Source organism: Lissotriton vulgaris, chromosome 8, assembly GCF_964263255.1.
Source record: "Lissotriton vulgaris chromosome 8, aLisVul1.2, whole genome shotgun sequence".
Classification (NCBI taxonomy): domain Eukaryota; kingdom Metazoa; phylum Chordata; class Amphibia; order Caudata; family Salamandridae; genus Lissotriton; species Lissotriton vulgaris.
The window spans coordinates 1,551,644,195-1,551,664,625 of NC_141696.1; the positions used below are offsets into that span (position 1 = coordinate 1,551,644,195).

At 44.3% G+C, this 20,431-nt stretch overlaps 1 protein-coding gene across 2 annotated transcripts; it reads right to left on the reverse strand.

Annotated features, from left to right (window-relative positions):
* Nucleotides 1–6,388: 6,388 nt before the first annotated feature.
* Nucleotides 6,389–8,732, reverse strand: LOC147700365 (uncharacterized). 2 transcript variants are annotated; one of them, XM_086935726.1, is made up of 2 exons: nucleotides 7,221–8,459; nucleotides 6,389–7,136 (listed from the first exon to the last, which is right to left on the reverse strand). In XM_086935726.1, exons 1-2 carry the CDS (start codon nucleotides 8,367–8,369, stop codon nucleotides 6,651–6,653), a joined length of 1,635 nt encoding a protein of 544 aa, XP_086791852.1. In that variant the 5' UTR covers nucleotides 8,370–8,459; the 3' UTR covers nucleotides 6,389–6,650. The 2 variants fall into 2 exon arrangements, with proteins under 2 accessions (XP_086791852.1, XP_086791851.1); XM_086935725.1 differs by having other exon boundaries at nucleotides 6,389–8,732.
* Nucleotides 8,733–20,431: the final 11,699 nt, after the last annotated feature.

The window sequence follows — 20,431 nt, forward strand, 5'->3', positions numbered from 1 at the left end:
TGCACCTCATGGCATGGAGGATTTCAGGGGACGCTGGCAAGACGGACGCCTTTCGGCAGATGCTGAGGAACTCATCAGCAGAGCCTGGGCCCCAGGTAGTGTCAAGAGGTACCGATCGGCTTGGCAGCAGTGGCGTTGTTGGTGTCTGGGAAGACACGTCGATCCCGTGGGGGCTGACGTTACCCACATTTTCAACTTTTTGGCTGAATTGGCCTAATCGGATTTGGCCTATCGGTCTGTCAACTCTTTCAGATCTGCCATTTCAGCGGGACATGCCCACATCGATGGCAAGCCGGTGGGTGAACACCCTTGGGTTTGCAAACTCATGAAGGGCGCTAGACTTTCCAAACCCCCGGAACCCAGATATAAGAATCTCTGGGATGTCAACATCATCTTACGCTTCCTTTGCTCCTGGCATGATAACCAGTACCTGAACAGGAAGGAATTATCGTCTAAGTTGGCGGTCTTGCTGTGTCTGGTCTCGTGCAAACGCGTCTCCGACGTGCGGGCACTGGATATCACAGCACGAATGTTCACTCAGGAAGGAGTTACTTTCACGGTTGCGAGAAGGACCAAAACTAGTATCAGATCGGTGTTGTACCCGGCGTTCCCGGATCAACCAAAACTGTGTTTAGTGTGCTGCCTGAAGTCATATGAGGACATGACGGCGGAGTACCGCCCTCCAGGGGAACGGCAACTTCTCATTGCTCTACAGAAGCCGTTTAAAGCGGTTTCAGCTCCATTCATCGCTAGGTGGGTCCGTTGGATCATGGCTGAGGCGGGGGTGGATGTGACCAGGTTTGGAGCCCATTCCATGAGGGGAGCAATGGCCTCTAAAGCCATTCAGGTGGGCGGGAGGCTGGAGGACATCATGGCAGCAGCGGATTGGTCCTCGGAATCCACGTTCAAAAAGTTTTACTTCAAGCCCATCTATGGTGCGGCAGAACTTGTGGTGGATAAGCTTTGAAACTGCATAATCCTCGCCTCCGTCCTGACATAGAATGAAAAATTTCCTAGCTAACGTAACGGAAAGTTTCAATTCTATTAAGGACTAGGAGGCGAGGATTATCCCACCCGAGACTTGCTGGTCTCGACCCGCCCGTACAACCTCGTACTCCAGTAAGTAATGATTTACGATTTATTTCACTGATATGCTTATGCAATGAGATGTGTTGGTTCAGGGTAATGAAGTATGTAAATATTCTAGAACTATAAAATGTTCTCGTTAGCAGGCTATGTTCAAGTGAACTTTCATTCATGCTCTGTATCAGGTATAAATTTTCATAGTTAAAAAGCAAAATATTTAGAGGGTTTCCTGATTTCCCTGGTGGGGACTATCTGATGTCATGAGAGAGGACTTTTTTACTTGAAAGTCTTGCCACATTCAGAACATGCATCCGGTAACAGACTAGTGTGAGGTTTTTTTTGTACTATAAGTGATATTTCTGTAATGTACATTCAGAATATTTAAATTATTTCAGTCTACAGTGACTCAGTGGCGTAACGAAACTTGAGGGGGCCCCCCTGAAAAATACATGGGGGACCCTCCTAGCAGCACAGCCCACCACCTTCTACTTTGCCTCACCACCCATAAATCTGGTATATTTTGATTTTTAAACCTCCAACATTTAATGAAATGCCTCTATATTGTCTAGTTCAATGTTTTAATAAGAAAGTGAGAAACACTCTTAATATATAAACTGCGCCATTTGTAACATTATTGTCAGGAGCAGATTATTTAACTGAGACAGCAATCAGAACAATGCCAAGGAGTGGTCCTATTGTCTTAGGAACTGCCTATCGCTGAAGAACAAAGAACAACTATTTTGATAGACAATAACCTGAAACTTTGAAAGACAAACCCAAACTTGCAATTTCACAGACTCGACTGACAATATACAGGAGGAGTACACAAGATATAACTCAGTATACTGCAAGCTCCAAGAGAGATAAACTAGTGAATTATCTGCATGCCACACACTTGCGATTGTCAAGGGTGTACATGAAAATAAATTGAACTGAAGAAGCAATTTTACTTTCTACCATCATGCCTGTATTATTAAACAGGACAAAAACAGGCAGGCAAACGTGGCTGGTAATGAAAACTGCTTGGAAGCTTCAGAACATTGTTGCAGATGTTTGTCTGTTTGAATTGATCATTTCTGAAGTGTAAACAATGCTAATTGCAAGATTTAAGGCACACATTTTACAGACCATATCAGCAAGTAGTTGTTAAAGCAAAAGAAAAAGTGCAAATACTTTCAAAGTGCAAAATAATATTATCAACAGTCCAACGATATACAAAAATCAAGCATGTCTTGTAAAACAATCCCACTTTCTTCTTGCATCAAGGAATAGATGCAAGAAGGCGAGTATTCAAGGGAAAAATACAAAACAGGAAGTAGCAGAAGGGATGGGATTGGGAGGTAATCACTCAACAGTTGGATGAAGACGATACAAGCCAGGAGTTAAAGGGATAGCTGCAAGAAAGCATGAACTAAATTGACGGCTGCAAGGAGGCAGGAGCTAAAGGGACACAGCCAAGAAGACAGAAGATAGGAGGCTGGAGCTATCTTGAATGTATTGTATTGTTATATTTATAGAGGGCTTACTACCCCTATGTGGAGCACTAAAGCGCTCATCGCTTGCCTACATGAGTAGCAAGCTGTACTATGCGTAAGGTGTGTGGTTGGAAAGGTGTTGTATTTGTTTTGATGCTATGTGGGAAGTGTTTCGATGTTGTGTTTGAGGACCACTGAGCGGGGTATGTGCAGTTTATTGTGCAATAGTGCAGAGTGCTAAGCAATCTGATGGATTAGGTGTGAGAGATATGCACGCTATTTTGGTTTTCATCGGTGTGCAGGTCCATTTATGCTATTTCTATTGTTCATAATCCCACTTTGGTGGTTACAGCACTGAGTCGTCCATTCTGGGATGCTGTGTCAACTGTTTAAAGTTAATGGTTCTGAGCAGGAATAGATTAAAGAGTAGGGATTTGTGGAGATGTCTGCCGGAATGGACTTTATTAAAAGCAACCCATATCTCATTGCCATTGTGAGGTGCCAAGAAGTAGTCGCCAGTGGTAGTATGTAGGTAGTTGGATCAGAACAGAATAGTCTCTATGTTGTGCTGCATCACACGTCTGCAGCAGGTTCAGCTGACTGCCCCTGCGATTACTCAAAGTGAGGATGAATGAGGAGTATGTGAGCGCTGCACTGTGCAAGATGTGTGAGCTCAAGATGAGTGTGTGAGTGATGCCTTGAGGAGTTATATACATTTTTGGTGCAAATACCCATCCACATATAGGTTAGTATATAGTGATTTGCGACAAAAAACATGTCTGTTGCTTGTAATGCTTGAAATGGAAATATAAAAGTGTGAGTACTCTATCATCTGGTGTACCTGTTTTCAAATGAGGAGTGCTGGCACTGTCCTATTAAAAGTAATGCACTAGTGCTGAGAAGTGCAGGTAATCTCCCTGTCAAATGTTAGAAGTGCAGACATTCTGTACCAGACATCATCTGCCCATTTTAAGCACTGGCTGCAGAGGACAGCCCATGGCCCACCTATAGTACACCCCCTTGATACAAAGTATCGCAAAGTGCAAGTTGTTCTTTACACTGCCTTCTTAAGAAATTTCTGGATTACAAACTGTAGGAAAAAAAACAAGATTGCTCAGACTTTCTAATAGAAAATAAGTTCCCCTCTTTAATACTTTGCAGGTAGGAGACACGTTGATGGAATTAGAAACTCTTTAATGTCTCATTAAAAGCTAAAATAATGGCGAATGGAGGACAAAAGCACACAGCGTGATTCAGGCTGACTCTCTCTATCTCGAGGGTTCCATGAGTGAGGCAGCTCTGAAAACCCACACATCACTGTCAACCCCCAGCAGCTCCACCGAAGTGATTGTCATCATTAATGCCAACTGTTGATAAAAATTCCAGGAGTGTATTTCAAATTCAAGGAAGCCAGGCAGTATTGTGTTCCATCATTACCACGTAATAGACTTCAGGATTCCAGGCCACTGTGCTAGGATGACATTATTTACATTCTGTTACCCACTGCAGGAGTTCCCAAGTTCATTCAACATATTTTTCATGAGTTTTGTGGTAAATAACATAGGAGACAGGCATTATTACCTCCCCTTGTGAACGAATAAAATGTTTTAAAAATACATGCATTTGATTAAAATGTAGGCTTTGTTATGCTACTCATCTTGTTGTACCATTCTTGATGACATAAAGAGAGAATATTTGCTATTTTGACACTAGGCAGTCTACGAAAGAGGAAGTTGTTGCAATCATGTGTGGTGCTTCTGACTACTACTAGTTTCTCTTACATGTTGGTGTAGTGTAGTGCTCATTAAAATAAATGCCAGACTGCCCGCTATACATCGCACAAACCCACAAACCACAAGCTCGCATTTGAAAAATGCTTTGTGGGTTCAACCAGCTCCCAATTCTGTGAATTTCAGCCAATTCAGAATTTGGCGATCTTAATTTACCTAGGAATGAATGGATGAAATAGATCTCTAGATGTATTGTTTGTTTCTGCAGCATGATACTCTTTCAGTAAGGTAATTTTTCATGTTGAGGAAATGGGACGTGAGCACACTTGTAATGCAAGGAGAAATGGAAATGTCTTTTCCATAATGGACCTAGCCTTGCCAGCACACGTGGTAACTATGACCATCATATTCACAGAGGGCCCAGGGATATCTTAAGGTTTTTGGGGGCCCTGGGCCAAGCATATTTTGGGGGCCCCTGTTAGGAACAGTTTTAAATTCATGATGCAGTTTTCGCTCTTTCATGTTATCGTTGGCCATGTCAGAGACAGTGCACAGGAACACTGATCCAAATTCAAATTATGTTTACATGTAAACATTCAGGGATAGGAGATGTGTGTTTTTAATACAGTAATACAGGAGCATCTCACTAATATTAACTCCAAATAATCTCTGTGACACAGACATTTCTCATATGTGAGATACTAATTTGATCTTAAAGAAACTTTTTGAATGGCTGTTGCATGTAACATAAACACAACATTTAACTACGAAATGTCTGTAATAGACACTCACCCAAATTGAAAATGAAGCAAGCAAGTGGTAACCGAACGTCATCTCTGCAGAACATAATCACTTCAAATATTGCCTAATTTTCACACAGTTACAGAAAAAAACAGGAATGGGGGCATGCGTAATGTACTTTGAATATCTGAATGTGAAGCACGATTAGGTATTTTTAGCAAAATGAAAAATGAACATTGTCATATCAACAGAACACCAAACTGCTCCTCCAGAGGAAGCATGCAATCATAGAAAACAATTTAGACTTGTCAATTATCCGCTTTCATAGTTTCCACCAAGGTGCAATGGAATTGCTGCCTAAAATCCCTAAGAATGGCTGCACCATCTGCCTAAGTTGTCATTTACCAAGTTTTTACTTAGGTATGCGTCCCACCCCTCTCCCCCTTGCAGCTACTGGAGAGTTACCCACCCTGTAATAAAAAATCATCAATAACTCCAACAATGCCCTCGCAGGGCCGCAGGGTCGCTTTCAACAATATTTCACGTAAGGACTAAAAAGCTTATTATTATGTTTTGCTCAAGCCTTGCAATAGTACCAAGCAACCTTGCCTGGGGCCCTGAGTAAAAGCAGCCCTGAATGCAGAGAAGTGAAGAAAGAACGTGGCAGAACTTCACAACATAGGGAGCGACTGGAGTACTACTACCAGTCATGCCATCGCCTCACTCTCTCTCACCCACTCGCCTGAGACCTGCTGCTTTGGTGTCATGCATGGGCCGACGGCAGGAGAACGCAGCTGGAAATTACATTTTGCTTTGGTTCCAATGTCCGAAATGACCCTTTCGGCCCTTGCACGTTTACTTTACACTAACTAGTCTGCGTATGACAATTCAGTCACACCAGCACAGCTCTGCCCCACCCTGAGGCTCAAGACTGCACTGAAGCGTGTGTGCAGAATACACCATGTAATAGCGACAAGCATAACATTAAAATTAAGCCCCAGCGACAGACCCTTAGGGTACTGTGCCCTGCAGGGGCCCCTGGAGCTTGGGCCCCCCACCCGCACTGTGGGGGCGTTTGTTACGCCCGTGCAGTGACTCTCATATGATCACACTATGTAGTGAAAGACTTTTTACAGTTTGGGCCTGATTATGATTTGCTTCTAACTTCCTGACCCATGTGCTAACCCCTGTTTACTCATAGGTCAGAATTACGAGTTTAAAGGTATTTAACGCATCCAATATTTATCAGACGTGTTAAATAACTCAACTTTTGTTAAATTTTGGCAGGCCAAACCCGGCAATATTTAACAACAGAAAACAGGCAGTATTTACTATATCATGCAGATTTTGGGGCATTAAACATCTAAATCCACAAGTTGTTCCCCATAAACTCATAATAGGAGTTATTTATCGCACCTGATAAATACCATACCCTGTGGTATCATTATTTATTAGGGGCAATAACTACTTTTAATCAGGCTCTTAGGGCATTAATATGATTTGTTTCCTTTATCTCTTCCAGATAGAGTGATAGATAATTTTTTCCCAGGAAAGCGTTGTCACATTAAGTAAATGTACTTGGTTTCTCTGTTGTAAATAATCTTATTTGTCACTGGATCTACACATGTAGTGAAGGTGTGTGGCTTCTCAGATGACGCAACAGATTACCTTTTTGATTGAAAGGTTTATAACATACAGAGCATATATATGGTTTCTCTCCACTGTGAATCCTCTGATGTATCATCAGATTTCTCTTTGTAATAAAAGCCTTGTCACATTCAGAACATTTATATGGTTTCTCCCCTGTGTGGATTTTCTGATGAACTGAAAGATGACTCTTTCGCTTGAAAGCCTTGTCACATTCCGTACATTTATATGGTGACTCCCCCGTGTGGACTCTCTTGTGACTGTACAGATTACTATACCGTGTAAAAGCCTTATCACATTCAGAACATTTATAAGGTTTCTCTCCAGTGTGAGTTCTTTGATGTACTGTCAGTCTTTTCTTCATAACGAATGACTTGTCACATTCAGAACATTTGTAGGGTCTCTCTCCAGTGTGACATCTCTGGTGCACTAATAGTTCAGAATTCAGAATGAAAGCCTTGCCACATTCAGAGCATTTATAAGGTTTCTCTCCCTTGTGATTTCTCTGGTGTAATGACAATATATATTTTTGTTTGAAAGCCTTATCACAGTCAGTACACTTATACGGTTTCTCTCCAGTGTGATCAATCTGATGTTGCATCAGATGAGGCTTGGTTTTGAAACTCTTGTCACACTCAGAACATTTGTATGGAGTCTCACCGCTGTGAGACAAGTGATGTCTTCTTAACTGTCCTTTTGTAATGAAAGCCTTCTCACATTCAGAACATCCATAAGGTTTTGTCCCAGTGTGAACTCTCTGATGTATTACCAATGATGACTTTAAACTGAAAGCCTTCTCACATTCAGAACATTTATATGGTTTATCACCGGTGTGAGTTTTCTGGTGACTGGTTAATCCACCTATTCCAGTAAAACATTTTTGACATTCTAAACATTTATATGGTTTCTCGCCAGTGTGATTTCTTTGATGTATTATCAGCAGGCCCTTTGTGATGAAACACTTGTCACATTCAGAACATTTATATGGTCTCTCGCCAGTGTGAATTCTTTGATGTATTATTAGCAGGCTCTTTGTAATGAAACACTTGTCACACTCAGAACATTTGTATGGAGTCTCACCGCTGTGAGACAAGTGATGTCTTCTTAACTGATCTTTTGTAAAGAAAGCCTTCTCACATTCAGAACATCCATAAGGTTTTGTCCCAGTGTGAACTCTCTGATGTATTACCAATGATGACTTTAAACTGAAAGCCTTCTCACATTCAGAACATTTATATGGTTTCTCACCGGTGTGAGTTTTCTGGTGACTGATTAATCCACCTTTTCTAGTAAAAGATTTTTGACATTCTGAACATTTATATGGTTTCTCGCCAGTGTGATTTCTTTGATGTATTATTAGCAGGCCCTTTGTGATGAAACACTTGTCACATTCAGAACATTTATATGGTCTCTCGCCAGTGTGATTTCTTTGATGTATTATTAGCAGGCTCTTTGTAATGAAACACTTGTCACACTCAGAACATTTATATGGTTTCTCGCCGGTGTGATTTCTTTGATGTATTATTAGCAGGCTCTTTGTAATGAAACACTTGTCACATTCAGAACATTTATATGGTTTCTCGCCGGTGTGATTTCTTTGATGTATTATTAGCTGGCTCTTTGTGATGAAACACTTGTCACATTCAGAACATTTATATGGTTTCTCGCCGGTGTGATTTATATGATGCATTATAAGCTGGCTGTTTGTGATGAAAAACTTGTCACACTCAGAACATTTATATGGTTTATCGCCAGTGTGTGTTCTTTGATGTCTTATCAGACTGGATTTTTTATGGAACTCCTTATTACACACAGAACATCTATATGGTTTTCCCCCCATGAGAATTCTCTCGAGTGATGATGATTTTCTCTTTTGCTTTAAAGTCTTTACACATTCTGAACATTTATATGGTTTCTTTCCAGTGTAATTTCTGTGATGTAGTACTAGTCCACCTTTTTGACTGAAAATCTTGTTGAATTCAAAGCATTCACATGGTTTCTCACCAGTATGAGTTTGTTGATCTATCAGCAGCTGTGCCTTTGTAATGAACATCTGGTCACATTCAGTGCATTTATAAGGTCTTCGTTGAGTGTAGCCTGACTTTTGTCCAATGAGAGCCATTTGTGATATAGCCTTTACCTTTGTGTGCCTACCATCAAATGGCTTTTTCTAATAAAAGTCTTGGTAAACACTGCTGATTTTTTTATAATCTTAATATGCTTAGATCTCCTTGATCTTTTTCCAGATGGGTCTCCTTGATGTTTTTCCAGATGGGTATTTATATAGAAATCTCTGTCACATTTAGTGCATTTGAGCGCCTCCCCCATTTAAACACATTATGTTTAAATAATTACATAGTTGTAATAAAATTCTAGAGACACTGAGTAAATGCATGTAGCTTCTCCTGTGTCTGTCCAGGTTAGTACTTTCAAGTTAGGTACATTTTACTAACACATATAAATGAAAAATAACCTCTCTACATTCTAAATTCTTGGTACTAATATTACAACTGCAAAGCTGTGTACTTAAATGAAGAGCACCTTTCTCTTTGCCATGACAAATTAAGTAAATAATTTCTACTGATAGTCCCACTGTGTACAGATGTTCAGCTAAGTTAACACCGTGGAGGCAACATTTCTGCATTCTATCTCTCTCCTATTTCCTTTCTCGCTGGTATAAAGTCAATATTATGGCATTAACTGGCACATTTGATTTGTCAGAAAATAGCCATTTCTGTTTTCATATTCAGTTTTTATTTACATGGCAATGCTCTGTGCTAGCCTCTCACTAGAGGATATTCTGATGTGTTGCTAGAGTTGCCTTTTACGCAGAAGACAGCAATAAGTAGATGTGTCCGTGGCTGGTGTCCAGTGTAAATGAATACATTTTCTGTTGTTATCCAAGCTACTTTAGCCTGGAAAGATTTATTACATTCTAAACATTTCTGTGGACTTTCTCCTTTGTAGGTCACTTGATTGATTAGAGTTCCTTGTAATGTTAATATGTAGACATACTCAAGAAATACTCCTTACTCCTTTGTTGTGAGGTACTATGTCCCATTCATGATTCTACTGGGGTCTGCTACCAATTCAGCACAGTAAAAAGCTGTTTGTCTATGGAATGCACATCTGTAACAACTGAAGAGCTTCTTTAGTGGAAAGAATCTCTGAAAACTGTTCCGTACTTTTCAGGTGGTTAGTGTCTCAAAAGTTGAATTGCAATTCCTGGTGTCCAAGATGTTCCTCTGATTATTGCTTTTATTCTTGCTGTCTTTCACTAAAAGGACAAAAAACATATCTAAGCATTAGCATTTCATGAGCCCAAAAAAACAAATATCAGAATAAAAAAATCTATTTGTTTTCTTATATGGAAATTAAGTAACACAAGCCAGGTACACAATTGTACATTAGCATAGAAGTGGTTTAATCATAATCTAATGAACATGGTATTTTATTCATGTGTAAACGAAAACACTCGCAACCTTGTAACTGTTGTGAACGTATCTAGGACCCTAATTAAATATTCCCGATTCATGCCCTTATATGGTTATAACAAATCATATCCTTATAAAGGCATAAGAATCATATCCATATTTGGTCATAGCCAATGCAGTCCAAATACGGCAAGGCTACTTCCCTAGACTACTAGAAAGTACAATGCGTTTTTTAAACAAACCAAGCCTCCAGCAGCCCGGGAATTACCCTGCTTCTGTTTTGGTTTGTCCTAGAACTCCTGAGAGTCCTGAAAGAACTGCCAGTTCTTAGTGACAGTTCTTAGTGATGTCTTATGTCCAACCTTACGTCAAACTCTGCACCTTCCAGGTATAAATATACCAGCATTTGTCTTAAGCAAACACACGGTGGTTTGGAGCAGAGCAGCTATCTACTTACCCAAAGCCCAGCTGATGCAAGTGCCGAAGGAAGCCGACCCTCCCATTTGACGCACTGTGAGAGACGCTGTCTTTTCTACCGCCGAGAAATCCAGCTCCAGTGTTTCCAGTCACCCTTGCGGGTTGCTGGGAGATCGAGTCCTGAGAAAGAGATACAAACCCTCCTTCATTCTAAAACCAAGGTACGGAGCTGATTAGATCCTTAGAGAATTCTTGATTCAGATTCTTGGCAAAAATAACTTAACTTAAACTGCAGCTCACTTACTCCTTCCCACTTACTAGGCTTAGGTTAGGTACACAGGGGTAGACGTATTTTAGAAGCACCAGTTGAGTATGTTTAGTCAACTTTTATCATTAGATGTATTGTATATATTTTATCCGTTTTAAGTATCATATGGCTCAGAAACCATATAAATGCTTTTACAGTATTATTTCATAATACTCCTTTTACTGTACGCACCTTACTTTATGACAAGTATTGCAATTGTGGCAATTCACTTCTCTTGCATGAGAAAGAAGACTGCTCAATAAATAACAACTTTTATTGAAAACGACCGTCTCTCTATTTCTCTGCACTCTGGTGAAACTAAGCATGCACGATTGACTGAGTGAAATAGCTATTGCAAATGCTACTTACCAGTATGCATCTGTTCTTGGCATGTAGGGCTGCTGACATTCATATCTGTGCATAGATCGCCGCCTAGTGTTGGGTCCGGATGATTGCACATTGTTGTCCTGGAAGAGTCTTCGAAGTATCACGAGATAGGTGGCTCCTCCCCTGGACTACAGTGCGCATGGGCATCGCCTCCATCCCCAGATTGTTTTTAGCCATTGGCAGAGATGGAGTGAAGTACGTGAGTGATGACCATGCTATGAGCATATATATATATATATATGAATGAATACTGCAGCAGCTACAGGCGCCGGGGAGGAGGGTGGGCGATATGAATGTCAGCAGCCCTACATGCCAAGAACAGATGCATACTGGTAAGTAGCATTTGCAGTTCGAGGCATGTGGGCTGCTGAATTCATATCTGTGCATAGAATACATAGCAGTCCCTCCATTAGCGGCGGCCGCCCGTGCCAGCTGCAGCAGTCTGAAAAAGTGTTTTGAGAACAGCCTGCCCAACAGCTGCCTGCTGTTTGGAATGCACGTCTACACAGTAGTGTTTAGTGAAAGTATGTGTGGTAGACCATGTGGCTGCTCTACAGATATCTTCCAAGGGAATGTTACCTAGGAAAGCCATAGAGGCCCCCAACTTCCTGGTGGAATGGGCCCTCGGTGGGATAGTGAGAGTGCGCTTAGCTTTAGCATAACAGATCTGGATGCATTTCATGATCCACCTAGCGATCCCAGCTTTGGAGATAGCGTTTCCCTTGTGGTGTGTGGCAAAAGCAACAAAAAGCTGCTTGGTTTTGCGAAAATCTTTTGTCCTGTCTACATAGTACATCAAGGCTCTCTTAACGTCAAGGGTGTGGAGCATCCGCTCCGCCAGTGTCTCTGGGTTTTGGAAAAACACCGGCAACTCAATTGTCTGGTTCATGTGGAATTGAGATACAACCTTGGGTAAGAATTTAGGGTTAGTGCGGAGCACAACCCTGTTAGCATGTACTTGGAAGAAAGGTTCTTGGATGGTGAGCGCCTGCAACTCGCTAACCCTCCGTAGCGATGTAATTGCTACTAAGAACGCCACCTTCCAAGTCAGAAACTGAAGCTCACAAGAGTGCAGTGGCTCGAAGGGAGGACCCATCAGCCTTGTAAGAACCACATTGAGGTTCCATTCCGGAGCTGGTGGGGTCCTTGGTGGAATGACTCTTTTGAGTCCTTCCAGAAAGGCCTTGATAGCAGGGACTTTAAAGAGTGACAGGTGTTGCCTATTCTGGAGGTATGCTGCCATAGCCGACAGATGAATGCGGATGGAAGAGTACGCCAAGTTGCATTGATACAGGTGGAACAGGTAACAAATGATGTTTTGAATGGAGGCATCTAGCGGGTCCATATCGTGGTTAACACAGTAGATGACAAACCTCTTCCATTTAGCCGCATAACAAGCTCTAGTAGTGGGCTTCCTTGCCTCTCGAATGATGTTCATGCAATCGGGAGGTAGATTGAGGTAGCCAAACTCTAGGACTTCAGGAGCCAGATCGCCAGGTTGAGCTGTTGCGGATCTGGGTGCTGAATGTCGCCATGGCTCTGCGTCAGAAGGCTGGGAGTGAGATGAAGCCTTTGATGCGGTACCACGGAGAGTTCCAGAAACGTGGTGTACCACGGTTGGCGAGCCCACGTTGGAGCAACCAGGATGAGAGTCATCGAGTGCTGCCTGAGCTTGCGTGCCACCAGTGGTATCAGAGGTGCTGGGGGAAAAGCGTACGCAAATCTGCCTGACCAGTTCATCCACATCGCATTGCCCTGTGATTGCGGGTGTGGGAACCAGGCGGCGAAGCTTTGGCATTTTGCGTTCTCCTTTGTGGCGAACAGGTCTATCTCTGGATGACCCCACTTTTGGAAGTACGGTTGGAGTACTGATGGATGTATCTCCCACTCGTGCATTTGGTGGCTGTGCCTGCTGAGCAGGTCCGCCATCTGGTTGTCCTTGCCCAGGAGATGCTCCGCCATGAGGAAGATGTTCCTCTGAATGGCCCACTTCCACATGCTCTGAGCCAGATGAGACAGCTGTGGAGAGTGTGTGCCCCCCTGCTTCTGAATGTAGTACATGGCTGTCATGTTGTCCGTCCGGATCAACACGACCTTGTTGCACAGATGTACTTTGAACGCCTTTAAGGCCATGAAGATTGCCATCAGTTCCAACACATTGATGTGCATCTTCCTTTGCTGCAGTGTCCATAGTCCCTGCACTGTGTAGTGGAGTACATGCGCTCCCCATCCCTGGAGAGAAGCGTCCGTCGTCAGGATAATCTGTGGCACAGGCTCTTGGAATGGTCGGCCTTCGCAAAGGTTTTGTGGATTCCACCAATGCAGAGAGTTGTATGCCCGACCGCTCACCAACACTAGGTCTGTCAGTTGCCCATGAGCCTGAGTCCACTGACGTGCAAGGCACTCCTGAAGCGGACGCATATGTAGTCTCGCGTGCGGGACAATGGAGATGCAGGAGGCCATCATGCCTATCAACTGCATGAACACCCTCGCGGGAAGCGAGTGCTGAGGTCTGAATCGTTGGATCAGCGTCTGGATACTGGCGATTCTCACTGAATTTGGCTGCGCAGTGGCTGCCAGAGTATTGATTGTCGCGCCCAGATACTGTCGCACGTGGGCGGGCTGGAGATGGGACTTTGGGTAGTTCAGAGAGAATCCCAGACCGTGCAGGAGATGAATGGTGCGTGACACGTGGTCTACGCACTGCTGTTCTGTCTTTGCTTGAATGAGCCAGTCGTCCAAGTAGGGGTAGACGTGGACGTTCTGGCGACGGAGATGCGCCGCCACAGTCGCTAGGCACTTTGTAAATACCCTTGGCGCCGTGGTGACCCCGAACGGCAGAACCCTGAACTGGTAATGCTGGTCTTGAATCGTGAATCTGAGATACTTCCTGTGGGAAGGATGCAGGGGGATATGAAAATATGCATCTTTCAGATCCAGCGTAGCCAGGAAGTCCCCCTGCTGAAGCAGAGGGAGCACTTGCTGTAACATGAGCATATGGAAATGCTCCAAGAGAATGTACCAGTTGAGGGGCCTGAGGTCCAGGATGGGCCTGAGGGATCCGTCCTTTTTGGGGATTAGAAAATACAGGGAGTAAACCCCTGTTCCCCTTTCCTGCAATGGAACGAGCTCTATCGGCCCTTTTTGCAGCATGACTAGAACTTCCTGCTGCAACAAGGTCAAGTGCTCGCCGGACATAGGACGGCTCCTTGGGGGTATGTTTAGTGGAATGGAAGTGAGTTCCAGACAGTAACCGTACTGGATAAGAGACTTGACCCACCTGTCCGTGGTGATGGATTTCCACGCTGGCAGGAACTGCTGGAGTCTCCCCCCGACCGGTGTTGTATGGTCGGGGGGCAGTGACAAGACGTCACTGCTTGTTGGCGGTGGTGGACCTGGAGCTGTTGTTTCCACGTCCCCTGCCCTTGACATTATTGCCTCTGTAGCCACCTCTACCCTTGTTGTTGTACGAGGTTTGGGTGTTACTCTTGTAATACTGTGTGGACTGCGATGCCTGACCCCTTGAGGTGCCTCTGGAATTTGAGCGGCGAAAGGAACCACTCCGAAACTGCTGATTTTGGAGGGCCCCCATAGATTTGGCAGTTTCCGTATCTTTTTTCATCTTTTCCAGCGTCGCATCCACCTCAGGGCCAAACAAGTGGTCAGGATTAACTGTTTGATTCAGTATTGTTGTTTGAATATCGGGTTTGAACCCCGAAATTCTCAGCCAAGCATGCCGTCTAAGCAACACACTGGTGTTGATCGCCCTGGAGGCTGTATCTGCCACATCCAGCGCACATTTTATGGATGCATTCGTGATGAGCTTTCCTTCCTGAATCAGCATTTCCCCTGCCTCCTTGTACTGGTCAGGCAAGGGAGGAGCGTCACCAGTGGTCTGCGAGTTCGCCCTCTTCCTAGCGTTGGATACAACCAGCGAGTCCAGTGGCAAGTGTCCCTTGATGTATGTTGGATCCGAGGGCGCTGCCTTATATTTCTTGTCAATGCGAGGGTTGACGACACGCGCACGGGTGGGCTCCTTGAAGACCTCCGTCACGTGTTTGAGCACCCCCTTAAGCATTGGCAGAGTTTTGACCGACTTTTCAGCCACTGAGAAAGTGTCAAATAAAAAGTCCACATCCACGGGGTCCGAGTGCAGCTCGACATCGTGGTTAGCCGCAGCTCTTTCGATCAGAGTGTTGAAGGCCGCTGAGTCCTCTGTCGGTGACGTCTTGGCCGCAAAAAGTTGCGTGTCCTGGCCCGACTGCGGGTCCTCCGGGTCGCCTCCGGCCGACCACGGTACGTGTTCCTCCTCCGGATCCGAGTACGCCGGATAGCCGTACTCGGCGTCCTCCTCGTCCGCATCGCCTGCGGCGGAATGCGTCGGCGAGTGTCCTAGGGCTTGTGGAGACATAGGTTCCATCAGGGCCGAAGAGTCCGCAAAGTCCCTCTTATTTTTGAGAGGGATCCGAAAATGTTCCAACACCGGCTCAGTGGTGATTTTCCTCTTGAGGAGAGACAGTTTCCCAGTATTTGCGTCGATGATAACCTCTCGACGTTCCTCATCAGCAAGCGGCTGGAGCCGAAGCTTTGACACCACTAAGGCAGCCTTCGGCGTCAATACCTCCTTCGAGGGGCCTCCAGGTTTCGGCGCGAAAGCCTTCGGCGTCGACTTTGGCGGCAGGGTAAAACGGATAGGCGTTTGCGCCTTCGCCGGCTTCGGCGTGAGCTTAGGCGCTACAGTGTCACTGTCCTTCCGTATCCGCTGCAGGGATTCCGCTACCTTCTTTGTGATGGCAGGAGAAGGCTTGACCGGCTCGAGCGATCCTCCCGCGTCGAGAGTCGGATCGATGACAGGCACCTTTTTCGGGGCCGACACTTCATGCGCCTTGTTCGCAAGGGCCGGCGCCGGCCGAGCCCTGTGCGCGTCGTCGGCATGACGCTTCTTCGGAGCCGTCTTCGGGTCCCCGACCCCTTTCGGCGCCGACGCTGCCGCGTCGGTCGACTTCGCCTTCGGCGCCGACCCCGAGGGCTTCGGGTCGGCCATCTTGGCGTGGCTCTTCAAGTCGGCCATCTTGACTTTTTTGGAAGTGGACGCCTCCAGAACCTTCTGCCCCAGCGCAACTTTCACTTTCGTTTTCGCATCCGAGGGTGCGTGGCCAGATGGCTTCACTTTCGTTTTCTTCAACGGGAGTGGTGCCTCAGAAATGTCCGTGACCGGGCCCGGAGGACTTATAAGTAGATCTTGGGTAAGGCCCGAAGGCGATCCCTCGACCTGGGCCGTATAAAGGGGATTGACCCCTAAGTCTGGTTGGGGATGCTCCTCCTCTGAGCTATCCCCTACGGTGGCAATAGCCCGATCGTCGTCCCCTACCTCGTCGGCGACTTCGTCAAAGTCCTCATCACCCGCGTCGTAGGCATCCCCTTCGGACGCGGGACCAGATTCCGAACCTTGTACGTCGTCCTCGTCTCCGACAGATTCCTGGAATATGTCGTCTGGTGGGGGCGCCGCGGTAGCCGAGAACTTAGCCTGGAGCCGACTGGCCCGACGAATCTTCAGAGTTTTCTTGCACCGGAATTTCGAACACGCCATGCAGCTGTCTTCGTCATGGTCCGGTGACAAGCAGGTATTGCACACGGGGTGCACGTCGAGGTGTGAATATTTGGAGTTACACACCGGGCATTTCTTAAACGGTGTCCGCTCCATAGCAGAAGTGTAGTGTAGGCCCGTCCGCGCCGAAAGCACGCGGAAGGGTATCAAGAGTTCGGAGCTGAGAGTCAGACAAGAAACCGAACGCAACTATACCGACGCTCAGCCTAAAGACCTTTTGGTCTCGAGTAGAAAGTTGAACAACTATCGGTTCTGACAGAGGGAACCGAAACACATCCGAACCCAATGGCGGAAAAAAACAATCTGGGGATGGAGGCGATGCCCATGCGCACTGTAGTCCAGGGGAGGAGCCACCTATCTCGTGATACTTCGAAGACTCTTCCAGGACAACAATGTGCAATCATCCGGACCCAACACTAGGCGGCGATCTATGCACAGATATGAATTCAGCAGCCCACATGCCTCGAACCTATTGTTTTCACACGGCTCAGGAGATATACTCCTTATTCTGGAGGGAGCAAAGTAGTCATGTTTATGCAGTTGTCAGAAGCTAATCCCTTCTTGTCTATTCAGGAAAGTTAACTCATTCCTGTTCACTCGAGAAAGTTTCTAGTGACCTCTGAGCTAGCTGGCATTCATAATTAAGTCTAACATATTCAATAGAGACCTAGTAGACCTCAGTCCTACGTCTAAACTATCGTTTATGTTATTCCAATGCGCAGAGCCTATTGGGAATATAGGAACTACACTACATGGCGCCCAACGTTTGCTAAGGCAATAATCTAACGCAAGATACTAGAGTAACTCAGTCGTGCTTTTCACACAGACCCCTTTTTCCCGTAAAAACTCCAATAGACGTCTGGAGTGGGTAAAAGGTTAATATCCGCCAGAACTTAGTAGGAAGAGATCCCTATGTATTAGTTTTTGGTTTAGTCAACGTTGAAGGATACAGTGTTCCAAAATATTGTGCACCTAATCTTTGTTTCCTTGAAACTTGCTCTGCAAACTTTCATTAAACAAATTAAACTAACGGCGACAACAACAAAACCGGTGGAGCTGCAGTAGATGCAAATCAACCGGGTTCAGACGTTACAGGGTTTAATGAAAATGACCCGGATGCTATAATCATCCCGGTCAATGTAAGAAAAACTATAACTATAAAACTTATATAAAATGGAGTATCATCAAGAGGTGGTACAGTCATATTTGTGGTAGAGGCCCATGAATATCGGCAGACAGAGGTATTCTATTCCTGGATACATTTTCCAGCAGCACATGCTGTGACACGCGAGTTCCACTATAACAAAATAGAGGAATCTCCAGAGGAATACGCCCCTTTCGAGGAGGTTGAAATTCCACTAACATACCAAGATCACCTGCTCTGGTTTAATGGCGCCCTAAAACATCAAAATCACATTACCAGGCTCGGTCCACTAGGTAGACCAGGAGCCACATGGCCAGTTCTAGCCAGCTATACACCACATCCCGACATTGAAAAAATGTCAAGCGAAGAACTTAGTTAAAATAAAAGAATTAACAAAAGATTATAGAGATTTAGTTCAATTAACAGTTGACGGTACAACCTACCGACTAAATACACTAGCTGAAAAGCCTGAAAAGACTTTCATTAAAAATAATTTAATTACTCAAAAGAAGAACTGGGAGGGTAATAAACAAACCTCTCCCAGGGAAAAACAGTTTCAGTCCAGAGGAAGGTCTCCTCAACGAAGGGATATATCTAGAGAAGGAGGAGGCAAGTCTCCCCAACGGGAGCCCACTGAAAAAAGATACAACCTTAGAAATAGGGACAATTTGAGAAAATCTAACAGATATCAAGATATTGATACACGTCCCTCTCAATCTTTTCAGACTTCCTCACAGAAATTGGAAAGAAGAGGACGGTCAGAACATAAAGAAGAGCATGTCAAGTCCAAAGACAAGGAACCTGCTCATCAAAGTAAAAAATTAAAATTTCCCAGAAAGAAGGTAGCCAGTATTAAAATAAAGCATGCCGAGAATTCTGAGGACACAGCTGAAAAACGGAGAGTGGGCCCAGACAATGCTAGACAGCTCAGCAGAAGTGACCATAGCTCACAAGATCCTGATGAATCTTCTGGAGACAGTGGACACAAATGAATGTATTCAAGTGGAAACTGCAGACACCAGAGTTAGCGTGCCCCATAAACTATATGAAATTACATTACGTATAGAGGGAGATAAAACCAGGAAAATAAAAGGTCTCTTCTGGGAGAATCTATCTAAAGGTTATGATATCTTTCTAGCAGAGAAAGACTGGCCACCAGAGTTTGTCAGGGAGTGCCCACATGGCGAAGAAATGATTATGCCTGCCTTCTCAAATCACATTCCACTTCATAAAAAATACACATTAGCTAGAAAATGGGCAGTGGCCCAAGCCCCTGCATTATATAAAAATCGTGTAGGATGGGATGAGGATTCTCCTCACCATAAAATCCAGTTAAAAAGTCAACCTACTGCACAGAGGCAGTATCCTGTTAAGCAAGAAGCTAAAAAACAAGTCAGAGAAATCTTAGATCAACTTGAATATCAAGGGGTGATTGAAATATGCACCTCACAAATCAACAATCCTTTGTTTCCTGTCTCCAAACCAGACAATTCATATAGTCTAGTTTTGGACTACAGACACCTAAACTCCTGCTGTAAAACTTTTGCAGTACAAAACTCACACAGTGCAGCACTAATGAATAATATTGTTCACAAAAAATATAAAACGACATGAGATATTTCAAATGGTTTCTTCTGTCAAAACATAGCACCTGAAAGCAGATATTTGACCGCTTTCTCCAGCATGGGGACCAAAAAACAATTTTGTCGTCTCCCACAGGGATTCAAGAACAGCCCAGGATTATTTTCAGCCTGGGTAACAGAGTTACTACAAATGTATGATGATGAGGCATTATCTTATGTCGACGACATCTATCTTACAGACGATGACCTGGAGACACACTTGAAAAGAGTGAACACCATCATACTTGGGTTCGCATCTGAAGGGTACAAATTCAACTTTAAAAAGTCACGAATTTCCCACTTAACAGTCCTATTTTTAGGATATGAGTTATCGAGTGAAGGCAAAAGCCTAGCAGACAACTTCTTAGAGAAGTGTGCAGTACTGCAAGCTCCAAAAACACTGAAAAACCTACAATCAATTCTAGGTTTCCTGAATTTCGGAAGAACATACATTCTAAATTATGCAGAGAGGGTTAAACCTCTCTATGAACTAATAAAACTTGATTTTAAACCAATTAATTGGACTCAGAAACACACAGAAATTTTACGATCATTACAAACAGACATGTGAACTAAAACAAAACTGCAAACACGCGCAAACGAACGCAACCTTGTAATCAGAGTCATCCCAGGAAGATGCGGATTCACATACCTAACCTCTAATGAGGGAGAAACTGTACCAATAGCTTACAAATCACACTTGTACACACAAGCTGAAATGAAATTCAGTTCTACTGAAAAAATTCTAACTGCGGTTCAAACTGCTGTAGCAAAAGAAAGAGCCCTAGCCCAAGGGAAGAGCATATCTGTACTAACAGCAGTATCAGCCCTTG